The 17,890-nt window shown below is 39.6% G+C and overlaps 1 protein-coding gene across 4 annotated transcripts in view; it reads right to left on the reverse strand.

The window, feature by feature from the left end:
- Positions 1–17,890, reverse strand: part of ABLIM2 (actin binding LIM protein family member 2) — a 128,832-nt gene that overhangs the window by 52,199 nt on the left and 58,743 nt on the right. For all 4 annotated transcript variants that reach the window (XM_030238901.2, XM_050973344.1, XM_030238900.2 and 1 more), the window contains exons 5-6: positions 14,743–14,869; positions 12,587–12,680 (exon numbers count right to left, since the gene is read on the reverse strand). In XM_030238901.2, coding sequence (XP_030094761.1) covers positions 12,587–12,680; positions 14,743–14,869 — 221 coding nt within the window. The remainder of the gene's footprint in view (positions 1–12,586; positions 12,681–14,742; positions 14,870–17,890) is intronic.

Here is a 17,890-nt window from a genome sequence, read left to right on the forward strand (position 1 = left end):
CTATTTTATAAACTTAGGGCAGCAAATATTGTATGGTTTTGGTTCAGTTGTAATAAAGGCCTCATCATTTTTTCTCTTCTTGCTTATACTGATGTGAGGTAGTTCAAGGCGGCAAACAAATTGCTAACCATATGGTTACTTCTTCTTTGCACAGTTTGAAAGCTTGGTTTGACAGATTGTTGTCTCAGTGTTTAATAAAACACCAACACACTCAGAGCACAGAAGAAGTAACATTCATCACTGAGACACCTCTTACAGTTCAAGTGATAGTTTCCAAAAAACCTCCTCAATATCCTACACTGGCTTCAAGACTGCACCAGGTCTTTGTGCCCAGGAATCCAGATGTGAAGATACTATTATTGTGAAGCTGAACTTGAAGACTAATTTTCAGCTGAGATTACCTCAAACCTGAATAGCAAAGTGTGTCCTTAGTAATAATACAGTACATATACCAACAATTTAATTTTTCTTCAACTGACCATGAACCAGCTTCCCACAATCACCAAGCTGCACTCTTAGAGTGCAATTTAAGTGGAGTCAAAACAGTCCTCAACACCCTGAGACAAAGTATTATGAGTTACCTCTTTCCCTTTAGGTATTAGAGACCCCTTTGAATGTGAAGTCTCCTCTGCAGGAGGAACCTTCTGGGCTGATCAACATGAGGAATGATGGGCTGATCAACACAGACCTGCTGCAGTCCTTGCCCTGAGCACAGGGACCATCTCAGCATTGCTACCTGTCCCACAGTACACTGACAGACAAACCCATGCTTCACTTAAAGCCAGACCAGAGAGCTCTGCAACAGAGTACATACAACCACCTTTTCTCATTTCTCATAACTTGAGGGCTTGAACTAAGTAAAAGGAGAATTAAGCTGATGTGACAAATGTGAATTGCGTCATTCAAAGCACAATTTGGAGACAGTAAGGGGTGTTACTCAAAAGTATTCAGAACAGTATGATCACCAGGCCTGGAAAACATGCAGCACCAGCAAAACTAGAGTAGTTCATTCCAAAAGGAATAACCTTAAGTAGCTAAGTTTGAGTTTTAAATTAGCTGTCATCACCCAGAAAGAGTATACTGCATTACTGCAGACAGCTCAGCAAAAAACTCTGCTCATTTTCTGGCTATGGCTGCCATAAGTGATGAAGTGGTAGAATATATAAAAGATGATATGCACAATAACTGTAACTCTACCACAATGACATTGCTTGTCTGATGTCTCATGCTGTTTCTAGAAGTGTGACTGATATAATTTTTTACTGCAGCTGATGAGCGACAATTGACACACAAGTAACTGAGAAGCCTAAAGCTCAGAGTGTGAGCTGAGTCCTGGAAGGAAGACTCAAGATTTCTGACGTCTGATTCATCACTGAAGTCTAAATACATCCTCATTGCATTACTCAATGCAATTAGTAAAGGGAAGACAGAAAGTAGAGAAAATAATTTCACATACTAGATAACTTACAACTATCTGATTCTTTTCCTGAGAATTAAAAGCTATCAGCAAACTTTTTCCTGTAAAAATGAAAAATAATAACAATAAAAAAAAATCTATCTTGTTATCAAAATGCATAGGGGTAATTGACATCTTTTATTGCAGGGAGCAAAGAGTTTGTGGAAGTGACAAAAGGTTAGATTGCTGCAATGATTCCATCATATCAAAGCATATTTTCCGTTTTGAGTGTATAATACAATATAGTTGCTATAATAGTTCCTCATTACCACTAAGTGTTGTCTGCTGAAGCAGATCCAAATCCTGCCAACCTCATATTCTAAAATCCCCAAGTCAAGTCCTAACTGTACCCTACCCTGAATAGAAATAATGAAAAACAGCTGATGGGTATGCCAAGGCACAATGCAGCTGCCTGACCCACAAACAAAGCCCACAGAAGACTGGTATAAAGCATTCTTAGTTAAAAGCTTTTCACATGGAACTAATTTGTTGGAGAGTTGTGTCATCACCAGACAGCCACCTGTCCAAGCAAAGGGAAACAGAATGAAGCACAAAACCACTGACAGCCACTAAGCCTTCCCATCAGGCAGCTCCTCAACCTGAAATGAAGTATTAGAGATCCTATAGAAGACATATGCCTTGACTTCTGCTGCTTTTTTAAGTGGAGGGAAGTTACTGTTTGTATGGGATGGGAAGGGGAAAAATACTTAGGCAATGCAGGGATGGGTGAAAGCGTAAAATGTTGATTACACACTAAATTATTCTGTTTTGTATATTTTGTCTCCATTTCCCATTTGTTCATTAAAGGACACTGATGTTCCTTCAGGTAAACTTCACAGTACAGGCAACAGAAAAAGAATTCAGTTTAAAGCCAGGAAATGTGCAAGTGATCACAGAATGACAGAGCAATTCATCTAATCCAACCTCCTGCTCAAAGCAGGGTTGATACTCAATTCAGATCAGTCTGCCCATGAATTTTTTCAGATGAATACTGAAAACCTTCAAGGATGGACACTGCACAACCTCAGAGAATATTGCTCCAACAGACAGTAGTTATTCTTAGTTATTCACAGTGATTTTTTTTTTCTTTTTTATCCAGTCAGAACCTCCCTACTTTAAATTTATGACATTGTCCCTGCCCTCCCACCATGTGCCTCAGTAAGGTGCTTGTCTCCACATATTCAAGGGTCTCCTCATAGCTATGGGAACACCACAGTTAGGTCCCATTAAAGCCATCACTTTCCTAGGCTGAACAAGTTCAGCTCCCTGAGCATCTCCTCAGGATGTGGAGATGCTCAGGATGTGCTTCAACCCCTCAACTATCAGGGTTGTCCTCCACCAAAATCACATTGCTAGTTCTTGCACTCAGTGGAAGACTTCCTTAAACTCTGCTGGCTCTGTTCTGCTCCCATTATCTATTATTTTGTACTTGCTTCATTATCTATCATTTTAAACTCAACACTGAGGAGCATGTACTTTCACTGGGAATATTTTTTTGTCAGAGTATATAAATAAAAAAGGGAGAAAGTCACTGAACTCCTTTAATGGAAATTTAATTCATCCTGTTTATACTTCTTCATTCATTGCCCAAATGATTGTTTTTACTCAGATATTAGGCCATTATGTGAATGAATTGTGCTTTTTCTTAGGTGCCAGGAATCTACAGGAAACTGATAATGAAGCACAGATATAAAAAGGAACTCCACATATTTATCTTTATGAAATTTAATAAAGTTTTTGAATGAGATACAGCATTTGGTTGTTAAATAGCCCAAACAGTCACTGCATTGATTTATAAAGGCAAATTCCCAATTTCTCTAAGTAAATGCAGTTCCCTGACTTTGGCTGAGATAAGGTTTTAATTCCTGCTCCCAGAACTACATTAGATATCTAATAACTCTCTGACCTAACAGCACAGAACTGGCTTAGAAAATTTTCCTATCAAGTTATTGCACCAATTAGGCAAAGCCAATCAGGAGTTGCTCTTCCTTACTCCCACATGTTAATATAACCCTCCTTCTCTTGGCCAGTGCTTCAACCCACATTGCACAGTGTGCATTTAATCCAAAAGGCTGTGTAAAATCTAGGGCTCAGATGTTTGTCCTGTCTTTCTCTCAGGACTACCACGAAGAAGGTGCACAGCACTGCACCATCAAGTGTAATCAATGGATGCACACACTGACAACTCTGCCACTGCATCCACCCTGTGGCACATTACAGGGACTATACTGGCTTCCATCAACTGAATTCTGAGGGGTGTATTCAAATTAGAGTGATGCTATTCAGAACTGGGATATATATATATATTGGAATATAACACTCTGCTCAGTGAACAGCTTTAAGTGGAATCACATAAAACCTCCACTCACATTTCTAGCAGAGCCAGAGTTTTGCATATGCAACAGAAGGACTCGAAGAATTACTCAGTAATAGTTGTACACAGTAATGGCAAAGTCAGTAAACAGCTGTCATATCATCTCCTAGGTTTGAAGGGACAGGCAACATTGTAAAGGCAGAGGTGTTTGGCAAAATGTCTTTTGTTTAAGTCATACAACAGTGTTGAGCAGAAAAAAGTGTGAGAGCCAGAAGTTAAAGACAGAATTCTGTGGAGAAAAACTCTCACTAATTCTCTTAGTCACAGTGGACCTGACTCACCACTGACTCACTTCAACAGCGTGCCAGGGCAAATGAACCATTTTCATCAGGATTTAAACCACTGTAAATGCAGTGTAATGTTTTATATCAATCACTCTCCTCATCTTCCCCATACTGGATTCATTTACCATCCTGCTGGATGCCAAGAAACAGTCACATGAAATGTTCACTACACACACCTGCAGCATTACCCACAGCTTCAGCAATCTCACATGTACAGTTATTTCATGTTGTCTTGGTTCTGGCTCATCCTGCTGTGCTTTACAGAGCCTTGAGAATTCCCACCCACATTTGAGTCATTTTAATTGCTTCCCACACACTCCTTTATTCTTCCAGGTATAAGGTGCAAATCAAATGTTTCTGTACCAACAGAAACATTTATCTCAGAATGATAACAACTTACTACAAAATTGGACTTGCAGAAGAAGAAGTTTCTAATGGTTGTGGGAGAAAATGAAATAAAAGTAATTAAAAAACCATAAAGGGGATAATTGAGAAAAAATAAATAATAGAAGGAAAACTAGCAATATTACATCTGTAATCTCATTCTGTGACTTCTCCAAACAAATTCTGGCTCAGGAGCAAATTCAGCCCTGCCAAAATCAGATAAAATCTGGAAAAGGACAACAGTGCATTTTTTTCAACAGATTTTGGTAAATGCTCTTGTAAATCAAAATGGTCTGTCATACCTAAAACCACTGATTTTGCACTCAGTTGTTTTTGTTATGGAGTGACTGATCTGCCTCTTTTGTCTTTTTCTTCTCAGCTTTGTAATTTTTCTTGCCACCCACTGAGACTGGAAGAGGCTTCTGTTTTCCATCTGCTCAACAAATCTCCTTTATTTCTTTTCCACTTTCCTTTCCCACTCCTTAAAACCCACCTAGGGGCCAAGACAAGCTGCAGCTGGCTCTCACTTATGCCAGCTCTTGATAGGAGAGAGGGAGTGAGGAAGCAGAAAGATGACTTGCAGACATATTCCCCTTAATTTTCAACTTTGCAGCTGTGTATTTAGCACACCTATTTCAGATGGGAAGAATGAAGCTCAACCAGCACTGAACAGCCCTGGAGAAACAACCCAAGTTATCAGAGGAAGCCAGCACAGCTCTTTTCAAGCTGACTGTGGTGAGCTGGGCTGTAAACATCTAAGAACAGAAGCTGTCTCTCATTCTGTGCCTGAGTGAGGACTGCTGTTCTGGGTCACTAGATTTACCTGGGAGTGGAAATGCTGCTGTCACATGCAGAACTGACATTAACAATCTTTCCTGAAAGTAGCTACTTTCTACTTTCAGACCTCATCTACATATTTCCAGTTCAATGTACCCTTCAGCAGTTCTTACTTTGGGGGGGGAAGAAATGTGAAAAAGCGCAAAAAATGCCGAAGGTTAGCAGGATGAAAATAATCCTAAAGCTACAAGAAATGAGTCACAGGCTGCTCTCCTGCTATTAGCTGACATGTTGGACTGTTTTCACATGGGCCAGAGCATCCTGGAGATACTTTATCAATTGTCACTGAGTGCAGTCACTGCTGCACCACTGCCATGGTTACAGGACAGAGCTGGAGGCAGGGCTTGTGCTGCTGACTGGGTCAGGGGAGCTCCGGGGCTTTGCAGAGCTGGGCAACAACAGCATTCCCCTGATCAGGGTCAGAGGACCACCAGGAATGAGAGAACACATGAAATAATTGGGTGAGAGACTGAAGATATCCATGAGGTGCAACATTTCACATTGAGAGAACACCCAAATGGCAAATGGCACTGGATGTTAATGCATCACCACAGCAGCACATGGCTTAGAGAGGCAGGGCAGCTGCAGACTGTGCTGCTGGGTCTGAGGCTCAGCAGTATCAGGGTGACTACTGGAATCACTCCTTTGATCCTTCAGCCAGTCAGTGCAGATAATTTGAGAGAGTTAACTGGTACTACATTTTTGTGTGAGGAAAGGCAATGGGCACCACAAGTCTGCCAGGCTCAAAAATCAAACTGTGCACTAAAACTAACATGTACAAACCCACACAAGCACAAATGCACAGCAGCACTACTGAGGACTTTTCCCACACATGTGGGAGGAATTCTCAACAGAAAAGCAAATAAGCAGCTGAGAAAAGAAATAAAAACCCCTCACAAAACCTGGAACAGTCATTCTTTCTTCTCTATCAATCAGTTTCCCTCAAACCCTAAACTTTTCTATGTTATTCAGAAATACCCCTTGCTCTGGTAAAAATAAAAGTCTTAAGCTATCATCAAATGGCACTCAGTGCTCTTCAATAAACCTAACAAATTAATTACAGGTAAAAGCTATGCAATGACTTTGGTGTAATGTATAGTTTTCTCCTGACACATTAACAATTTGGGAGTTTGTAGGAGTTCAGACAATAAAAACAGGCACAGATCTGTATTTCTGGAGAGAAGAGGTGGCTAAAAACAGAAAGGCTGAAAGTGGGAGAAAGATGAAGTAAATTCATCTAGACCAATATAACTGTGCTACAGAAAAAGCTAAAAGATAAAGAAAAAGAGCATTTGCACTGCTATTTATCTGCTTGTTGATAGTATTTTTAATGATGCCCATTTTAAAGCAGAAAGTCCAGGTCAACTGTCAACACTCACCCAGCCAAGTTCAGATACAATGCACTGATGATTAACCTGCCTTTGCAAGCCAGCAGCCCCAGATAAACCCAAGTGGCACCAAACCAGAGACCATTCCCAAGCTGCAGAATGCCTTGCACCTCAGCAAACATTATGCACTGAAAGGGCTAGTTAAGGTTTCCTACCTTGGATGGTCTCCTTTTGCAAAAGCTAATGCTGATTTATTTAGATTTGTCTTTCCAACAGTTTTCTTTCTTCTCTGTTGAAGGGAGAGAAGCGCAGAGAGCAGTTTCTAACGAAGGCAGCACTGACACTTGGATCCTTCTGCTGCTCTGACAGCCCTCCCGAGGCTGCCCATGCACAGGGAACCCTTCACTCCTTCAGACAGAGCTGCCTTTATTGCATGTTTCACTATTAATGCCTATATAATAAGCTGCTCAAACACCTTTCACACATCAGAAGTCCTGTTGTTAATGAAACAGCAGGGCACCAGACATTGCAGAGCAAACCATTCTTCCACACTGCGGGCAGAAATCCGTACTCCCTGCTGTAAAGAATTAGTATCGTCTCTCTGCTACACTGAGACTCTTGCAAAGGGAAAGGCAATCGATTTACAAAGTAGATATGGCTGCAAAAAAAATCAGCTCAACCCCAGGGCACGGCAAAACACAAACTATGAAAAAGAAGATTCATGTTTTAATTAGTAAGTCACTGTGACTTTGTCATAAGTGACATTTAATTGACATATAAATTACTGACATTTCTGCTCTCATTCCTGCCTAGTGCCCACTGCATTTGTTCCCTTATTTCAAAATAACATATGGTTGTGATTAACAGATTTTAAGAACATATATTGATTATGTTTTTCCAGACATTTACACAAACACGTAAACAAGTAAAATGCTAACTCTCTCCTCCCCCACATAACCTGAGTGCCATGCTGCTGTGTTAGGATGCCACATACTAAAGATGGTTCCAACTGCTGTGATTTCCAACAGCACTTGTAAGCCAAATTTACACCAGAGTCATGTAGTTGTGAATCATGGGACAGCTGTAGATAAAACTGAGTGCTGAAAATACCCCTGAGGGGTATTTTGGGCACTGATGGGACACAGTTGCCTATCCAAGCAAATGTGACCCCCTCACAGCCCATACTGTGTTTGCCATTAAAACATCCCCAGAAGGTTACCTTTGGATATGGAGGCTTCCTCTAACAATGGAGGAAACCACCAGCTGAAAAAGCAGATGAAGAGAACCCCTCCCCACAAAGTAATGTCTCGATATCTCGCCATGGGCTGCCTTAGTTCCATGTTCGGGAACTCACACAAGAAAAACCCACCAGTGTGGGATGCACCAGGAAAGCACTTTCTTTAGGGATGGTGTTACTATCACTGCACAAGATAGAGCTGAGGCATTGTCTGGAATACAGTGTTCATCCATGCTGAGAGAAGGTGGCTTCAGTCAGGAACCCACAGTGAGAAGGTCCAGCATCACCAGAAAAGCCTAGAGCTGATTTTACCAGCAGAGGAGAACTGGGTTCACTCAGTTTTGTAAAATAAAAGTTGACAGGAACTAAGACTACTCTCTTGAAATTCTCCTTAGAGTTCATCACTTGGAGGGGAAAACAAATAAAGCTAAAAATCAATCTTATTCGAAGTATTTTTAACTCTTTTAATGCAGAACACTTTAAAATAGAGAGATGCTGGAATTGAGATGATGTTTGTAAGTATCAGATATTAAGGAAACCCAGAAATGCCTCCCAGGAGAGGACATGGAGAAGTCATTGGCTGTCACACAGCTTTGTCATGAACCTCAACAGCTTTCCAAACCTTTTACACAAACCTGCTATGTGGGAAGGACCGAGAGACAGACTATACATCTCTGCCTCCCCCAGCAAAATGCAGCTAAAAGACTCATTAAAAGTGAGGAAAGAAATGGACAGTGTTTTTGTGAATGAAAGGGGTTTAAAGCAGGCTCTGTATTATCATAAGATATACAGTAATTAAAAAAAAAAGACAATTTTTTTAGGATATGCTCATTAGCACAAGTTGAAATTTCAACTAATAAATTACTGCTTGTAATAGAAAAAAAGGGAAAAATATTTTTAGTGCTAAGTGCAGAGAAATGGATTGCAACATGACAAAAGGGAAATGGCTGGTCATAAAAATCAATGGCTTTGTTATTTTAAGATGTGTGCTATTGCATGATGCTAACTATTGCAGGTTTGGCAGCAGAGATACAGCATGAGCACTGAAGCAAACCTTTTCTCTCCCTAGAGGTTTTCAGTCACAGTGCATTTTAAGTCAAACTACAAAAGTAAACTCCAGCAACTTCCTGCTCCTCACTTGAGTTGGCAGGTTTATCAATATATATGGTCAGGGATAAAAGAACACAACTTCTGGGAGGGGACTGATTTGCATTTAAGAGCATTCTGTATGCATCACAAACAAAGCAAATCTTGCCCATAAATGCACTGGTGGGTAGGGTTTAAAAAAAAAATAAACAAAATAATTTCTTTTAAAAGTAGTAAAATTTATGATTTCCATAAATCAACCTCTTTTATAGCTTTTCCAGTACAAGTTCCTTGGGAGAGTGGGTGCAAGCCAAGGTGGACTGGAGGGGAAGAAAGAAACTAGAAAGGAATTATAAACAAAGCTATCCTGTGTCTAAGCCCATTTACTACATCAAATTAATCTGGTCTTCAGAAAATGGGCTGAGAGAAGAATGTAGGTAACTAAATCATCATTGCATTTGGCTGAGGACCTACAAAAACAGCCATATTTTATAACTTATCAGTAACTCACACTAGTTGACACTCCCTTCCTTTCTGCTGAATAAACACTTAAAATGAACAAGTGTTGGAAAGGGAGACAATATTAAAAAATCTGGTCACAGAATAACATTGGAAGCAGCTGTCCTCCTGACATTATCATAGCAATCAGAGATGGAAAAAATCCTATTAGGTCATATAGTCCCTCCCTTTGTCATTGCAGGACTGTTCCCTAACATAGATTTTCCAGTGCCTTGTCCAATCTTGTTACAAGACTTTCAAAGTGATAGTTTCCAGCAGCTCCCTTGGGAGAGCATTCCCCTGCCTAATAAGTATTGCTGTCAAGATTTACCCCCAGTTTAAGAACAATTTGCCCTATTATTTCTGTGTTTCTCCAGATAATATTCAAGATGGTAAAAAGAAATACTGATGTTTTGAAAAATGTGTCAATATTCCAGACAACTCCACTAATAATAAATCCTACAACAAAGAACAGGCACTGCTACCCTGTATCTTCTCTGTCCTCCTGACCAGGCCATACACAAACATATCAATTAGCCTGATAGTGACAGAAATGGAGTTTGATACCAGAAACGGAGAGAGAGAGAAAAGATCAGCCCAGTTCTGAGCCTTTAGAACAAGCCCATCTGCTGCACACAACCAGCAAATGCCTTAACCACGTTAGCTATGGGCACGCTCTCTGCATCCTTTCAAATCTGTTTGCTCAGACTGTGACTTTTTGTCTGGCTTCCTACTGAAACAAGGTGAGTGCATGGCCTCCTCACCCAGCTGCTCTCCATGGTCCACACTCAATGGCTGGTTTAAGTGATCCTTTACAGAGCTCCAAAGAGTCATGGAAATCCAGGCTGATCCCCATGGGAGAAGGCTCACAGTGTGAGTCACTCCTTGTGAACAGGCAGCAGGAATGCACAGAAAGCTCTTGAGATGTGTCATGGAAAAACAGAGGGGATGGGAGCAGATATCCTGGGAGATGTCATGGTAACAGGACCTCCTGTGACAGCAGAATGCTAGGACATGTGACATGTAACACGTTCAAGCTTCGTTAGCTTTGTTGCCCACAAATCAACAAACTGTTTTGTACAATTCTATAGAAAAAAAAAATTACAGATCATAAAAATTTTCAGGTTGTTCCAACAAGTGACCAGACATTAGATGTCATTGTAACCATTCAGATCCCTTTCCTGCTCCATTCCAACCTCAACCTATGTTTCCTGTTTCACAATGATACTATCTGTGCTTTTACAGATGCTGAAAGTCCTTTCTCCTCATCTATTTATTTTTTTAAAGGTTTTGGTATCTTGCATCTGTATTTTTCCACAGTTAAATGCCACAGACCAATGAATGTAGCTCCCAGCCTGAACCAGTACCAAAGCAAGATGAGGATCAGTGGTACAGAGCTGTCCTTAGAGCAATACTGGGAAATGGAGAGGAGAGGGACACGCACACACACTCTGACCAAAACCATCATGTGTAATCTGTCATGGTAGAATTCCTAAAATAGCTTTCAAAAATTATCTTTTCCCAAGTTTGTTACAGCCCCATCTACCATCAAAACAAGGAACTGTCTTCCTGTTCAGTACACTCTCACCAAGCAGTCAGTAGAATCAACTACAGTCACATGTGCTCTCAGGTCCCACAAATCACACTTGGTAATGCTACTTTGCAGATCTTTAAGGGTTTTTTTTTTTTCATTTTAACACCCACAGAGACAGTAAGGACCCAGTTCTTAATCACATCACACCACATGCTATTGTTTAACCATACTGCAGGTAAAATATTACCACATTAAAAGAGCATTCTTGCACATATTTCAAGGCAAGAACCAGGACAGTAAAACACAATATTGTGAAGCCAAGAGTCAGTACAGAAACTGGAGCTTCTGTTCTTCTCCTATCTCAGTATTAATCACTCCTTGTAAACTGCTCGGAGTAAGTGCACTCCAAATTTGCCACAGCTTTAACTCTTCTCTCTGCATTCACCTCTCTTAATTACCTTCACTTTCAAATCTCACCCTTTTACTCCATTTAATTCAGTGTCAATGCTTAACACCTCTGAAAACATGCAACAGCTTCCATCATCACCTTTTACATTTTTGAAGGTTTTAAGATGTTTTCTTTTGTTTTGCCTCTTTCAGTTGAGACAAATGTGTGCAAAAAAAGTAAGAAAACTGTCTTTATACTTTTTCAAATTCCCTTTTAGAAATCTTTTTTCAGAGAGGTCTGTAAAAACATTTTTTAATGGAAAATTCTCTCATGCCTATGTTAGCACCATATCATCCCATCCAATACAGATTCCCATCTAGTATGGATACTTGCTCATCAGTTCCTAACAAGTTATAACTGTCCTCCACCTGGACAGTTAAGTCTTTGTGTGACTCCAAGCAGATCTTTCTCTGGTGGAAGCCCTTTGGGATTTCTCCAGGCTTTCTAGATGATGAAGAGAAAAGAGTGAACAGAGTAACTCTTCCTAACTCCAGTACTGCTTGGACTTCACAGGGAAAAGCAGAAAGAAAAAGTAGATAATTGATGACACTGACAGGGTAACAAAATACTTAGATCCAAGGATAAATTTTATTCTGATCAGAGGAATATATTCATTTTGTGACACTGGGTCGGTGATATGGAAATTTTTGCATGATACATAAACATACTCCTAAGAAGCATTCCGGCTTCTTAGAACAAGTGCAAGAAAATCTCTGCCACACAGTTCGTTTCTTGTTGCAAAAACACAGTTCAAATAACTCATTTTACTTATCAACAGCTTCATCCTATCTTTGGAGAACATATAAGAGAATCAAAAAAAGCAGAAATTACAAATGAATTTAATGCACGTTTTAAAATGTGCCTGATAACACATTCATTTATTACTTCTGCTGCCTGAACATTCTCTAGTACCATAAATACCCAGTTAGGGAGTTTGTGTATCACCAATCATTAACAAAAGAAACAAAAAACCCCATTACAGACAAAGTTCCTGGTATTCAATAAGAGCAACATTAAGCTGTTGCATTAACACTCATTTGTGAGCCCAGGACTAAACCAAAAAGAGTTTAGTACACTTTTGTACACTTTGAGATGTGCTTGAAAGACAGGTTCTCCTTACCTCGAGCACTCTTCCTGTGATGTACTTTTCACAGTTGTCACACCTGATCCCAAACTTGGCGTGGTAGTCTGTTTCACAGTAGGGAACCCCATCCCTAGGGAAGAACCACAGGCTGTACAGATGCTGCTTTATGTAAGCTTACAGCTCACTGGGAGATTATGCACTTGAAATTTGTCAATGTTTCAACACTTCACAGGGTATTTATGGGCTTTCCTGCCTCGTAGTCATTAATATTGTAAAAAGTTGACTAGTAATGAACAACTATTTTGGACCACTTTTCTCCTTTGTTGCTAAACTCAGCCATCAGCCCTGTAAAAACACTCAGTCTCTGAGACCCTCACACCACCTGTTTAATCATGTTAACCATTAACATCTTTCATGTGCTTCCCCCTCTCTGGAAAGACAGTAATTTCTACACATTACTCTTCCCCTCTTATCATCTAATCCATCCAACTGATGTATCATCTGATATATGTGTTACCTAAGCCTTTAGCTGAGACTGCAGAGAGTAATTTCTCAAATATCTGGTCTGTAAACCAAGTTTTGATAAACATTTAAATCTACTGGCACTCTTGACTGGAGTTGCTTAAAGACAGTCACGGATCAAACAACTTGGGAATTGCTGCACAGAAGGCAGCAATGACTAGAAGAATTCAGGCTGAGCAGCAGTGTGTTCATGCATTATGTAACCACCTATTTCACCACCACCAGTGAGTTAAGATACAATTTAGAGATTTGAAGGAAAAAACCCCTGGAGTCTCAACTTTTATTTTCAAGCGCCAAGGCCAGAATATTTGGACTATTGCCCTGACAAGAACCTGCTAATTTTACATTTTTACAAAATTGTACATGTAGACCATTAAACTGATGAATGAAAACAAATTGCTCTAAGAAGAAATTGGAGACTCTTCTCGTGCTTCAAAGTTCAAGTTAAACACAGTCAAATATGTTTTGTTTGTTATACTAAAACAGCCCATGATCAGACAGAGTTATTAGCAGAGGCATAATTTTATCAGACATTTCCCTGGAGAAACATAGATATTAATTTTATAGCCTGGAAGTTGGATTTCTTGGAGGCTAACCTAGAAGTTATCACAATAATTAATTGAATTAATTAAAGACAGGATGTTTTTTCCCTTGAGTTATTTTGTTTGGCATTTAGCCTTTTTAAAAAGATGATTTTGCAGTAATTATATCTTTACAATTTATGGGGGGGGGTATATTCAATAACAAGCAAAAAAAGCACTGTACTAAAATACAGATTAGCCCAACATTGAGACAATGCAAAACCTTGTTTAAAAACACCCTTTTAATAAATATTTTTCTCCAGTGCAAGCTGTGAAATTAAATGTTGTGTTTGTATTAATCGAAATCCAAAGAACTGTGAAAGTCAGGGGAACATAGGCTCTGAAACTCCATCATCTCTGGGCACTGGTGACTGAGTTACTTTGCTGCTTAAGAAAATTTCAACATAACACACTTCTCTGAAGCAGAAATTAATCCCAGGTGCCTTGGCCAGTGAAGGGCCTGCATGTCACTGCCTGATCAAAGTGCTGACATGGGACATGGTCTGGGTGTGTGCTTTGTGCTCCTTCTCAGTGCTGTCATCACATTCAGTCCAAATCTGACAGCATGAGGGTCTGGAGCTACACAAAATCATGGCATGTACATCCTTCATGAACTTCTGGCCAACACTTCTTCTTATGTAATGTGTATAGAAAGAGCAGTACCTGCTTGTTTACATTACAGCATCACAGAGAGCAAAACCATGGGTAACTAAGGGCATACATTTGGGTCCTGGAAACACATTCCACCTGCTGCCTCTCTGCAGCATAGCTGCTTTGTCAAGTCCCATTCCAGGTAAATGGAAAAATGTTACTCCTACTTTTCTCCATTTCATTTTTCAAAATACAATTTAGGTAATAATATAGACAATAATATATACTATCTTATATATTTCTGAATATATATATATATATATATATAAAGGTAATGCAATATGCATTTATATATTACTTAATTATATTATTGTCATATATATATTTCTATACTATACATTGCCTTTAAACCTTAACAATGCAAATTAATGCAACGATAAATTAATTATTTGGCATGAAAAGAATGATTAAAAGAGGTGAAAATACTCCTCTACTTACTTGCTGATATACTCTGCATTCAGTAGCTTGCCACATGTATTGCACTTAAAACAGCCCAAATGCCAGTGTTTGTCCAAGGCCACCAAGGACTGACCATTTTTTATTTCTGAACCACAGCCCCCACAATCTGCAAGAGAGAAACCCAAATGAGTGACTCATATTCTTTAGGTGGTCATGCAGCAGTTGGTTACAGCAGCTCAAGGATCCATCAGTGTCCCAGTAACAGCTCAGGAGAGCTCCACTGCCCACTCCACTGCTCACTGATGGATGGCAAGTGTTGCTGCCCTTAGAAAGCTCTGAAATTGCTACAAGACATGCATCATTCAAAGAAAAGATCTGATGACTTCAGTTTCCTAGTGACTTAGACTTTATTTTAATTCATTTATGCTGTGTTTAAAAAAAAATGAAGTTTTGCTGATTAATTTTTCAAGCACCACAAATCAGCCTGATAAAAGCAATAAAAAAGACAAAGAGTAAAACAAATTCTTCATATTAGCCTTTGCCTTTGGATCTGCAAGCTCTACTTATTTCAAAATTCTTTTTGAAACCATGAAAAAAATCCAAGCTGAAATTCTGGTATAAAATGTCCTGTAACTATTAAAAACACACCAATGCTTAACAGGTATTAGTGACATTTCAATATGTGGAAGTGATGGCTGGCTATGTATTTATTCTCTATGAAAACTCATTTATATAAAGTTTCAAGAGGTGCTAACAAAAAATACATGTAAAACATGCAATACCTGGTAACAGAGGTTGTCAATGTTGGTTAAACAGGCTGTGGGTGAACTAGCTATGCTCCCCAGAAAGAGGAACTGAGAACAAAACTGTCTGGGGGTTGGGTTGCCTTTCTTTTTAACAATGGAAGATTTTGACTAAGCTAGAAAAAGCCAAACCTACAAAGTTTCAGCCTTTTCAGAGATGCTACGAGACATGGGATTTGGATCTGGTTCTCTAGAACCCAAATGAACCCTTCAATACCCTACAAGGTCCATCTCTCATTCACTCTTCACTCTATAGATTTCCTGTCTGTGGATGATTTTCTTACTAAATGTTAAAATAGTAAAATATGGGGGGGAAAGGGTTAAATGGCAGTGATAAATTGATTCTAGTAGCAATATCTCAGTAATCCTCCAAATCCTCCATAAAATATCCGTCATCTCATGTGGAAAAATACATATTATTTTTAGGAATTCTTCAGGTATACCAATAATTTTCTAGAGAAAAGACAAAACCTGAAAGACACTTAATCATTCAGAAATGCCAGGAAAGAAAACAAACCCATAACAATGTCTCACATGGAAGACAAAGCTATGCAAAAGCATTAGAAAGATTTATCTAGTTATTAAGAAGGTACTCTCAACCTAGGATCTCATTAAAACATTTAAACAGTCTTCTCAAAAACTTTCTGATTTAAGGCTGTATTTCATTGGTTACATGACCCTAATGAGACAGTGTTAGTGAAATTGTAAATGTTTCACTTCTGAGCACACAAAGATAAAGCATAGTTTGTGTTTTCTTTTAGTGGATTTGGAATGTACTGAGGGAGCAATAACGTGTCTCTTTAATGTTACCCTCTAGAGCACCAATACCTGGAAACAAGCCTAGCACAAAAGCATGTGCACTACAGATCAGAACATTTGAGTTCTGCTAATAATAAAGAACATTTGGGTGTGTGCCTGGTTTTAGTCCCTGCAGATTCTACAGTATCTGTTGTTCAACTGCAATCAGAAATTTGTTGTGATCTCCCCTGTACTGGGGATTCATCTGGAAATCTAATTTAATCCGACTGCTTGAGGGCTTATTTCACAAACTGAACACAACATCATGTGCTCAAATGTCATTCACCTTTCATCTGGTTTAAGCTTGGGTGGGCAGAAATGCAGCATTTTGTGAGCTACTTCTTTTTATTCCCAACTGCTGTTTTCTCTGTAAAGTGCCAGATAATTACAAACAAATATTGTGGTTGCTATGCCAACAGTGCCTACTGATGCATGTCCTTGTCTTCCCGTCTTGGATGCAGCATCCTTTGGTGACTCAACTAATTTCAAGCAATAACTCTGCAGAACACATCAATTTGCTGCTCCATGTTAATATTCTTCCTTGAGCACTCTCTCAAAATCAACACTGTCACAAGAGGTTTTCAGAGCTATTGTTTTATAAAACAAAACAAAACAGAGAGGTAGGTACTTATATAATAAAAAATTCAAGGACTCAGGCAGAAAGCAAGTATTTTACATTCTTCATTTCTTCCAAATGGAATGCATGAAGGAGGTTAGGAGCAAAAGGGGAGGATGAAAATAGAAGGACTTGTCAGAGGAGGCAGTGCTGCTGGGAGCTCAGTGAGTCCCCAGGAGATGTTCTGAATGCACTGCAGAGATAAACAGGCTGGGGAGCAGCACACATGGTGCACATCAGACAGTTCTGAGACAGCAACAAACCCAATGTAACAGTGGGTCAATGTACTACTCCTTCCTTGGGAAAGTTTGCCTGAGGTCATGTTTTTGCGCACTGCTAACAAGAGTTGTTCATTTAAAGCATTAAGGTCTTTTCCAAGAAAGTTCTTGTCAGATCCACCATTCACTGCCCTACGCAATGTGGGGAAAAGGCAAACTTCTATTTTCCAGGGTCAGGTTTTCCACAGAGATGTGCTTGCTCCCAGTGCTGTTTCCCTCTGAGGCAAGTGGTTTGCTGATGTTTGCAGGTATCTGTGCTCTGGGAAGGCTCAGTGCTGAGGAAAGAGAGCTGAGGAAATGCAATGACAAGAAAAACTCTCCACGGTGAGAGTGTGTGTGTAAAGACATTAAAGGATTCTGTACCACAGCTAATCAAATGAACTTGTCCTGTCAGTACTCAACCAGGCTAATAATGTCCATTGGAGTCAAAGGCACTTCTCACATATGACAAGGAGACAGCAAAGATGGCCAAGGAGGATCCATCTCCAGAATAAGTGACAAGAGAGAGCACCTAACAGAGAGGGCCAACCTATCCCCAAAAGAGAATGGCATTAGCAAGAGGAATCAATAGAGCATCTCACAGGGCATTCACACAGCAGGCTTGGCTGATGAACTGTAGAAATAAGATGGTGAAAACTTCTGTGAAGAAAGGTGGCAGAGGGGGGAAAGAAAACAGAAAAAAGGAGAGATTT

This window comes from Serinus canaria, chromosome 4, assembly GCF_022539315.1.
Source record: "Serinus canaria isolate serCan28SL12 chromosome 4, serCan2020, whole genome shotgun sequence".
In the NCBI taxonomy this organism is placed as follows: domain Eukaryota; kingdom Metazoa; phylum Chordata; class Aves; order Passeriformes; family Fringillidae; genus Serinus; species Serinus canaria.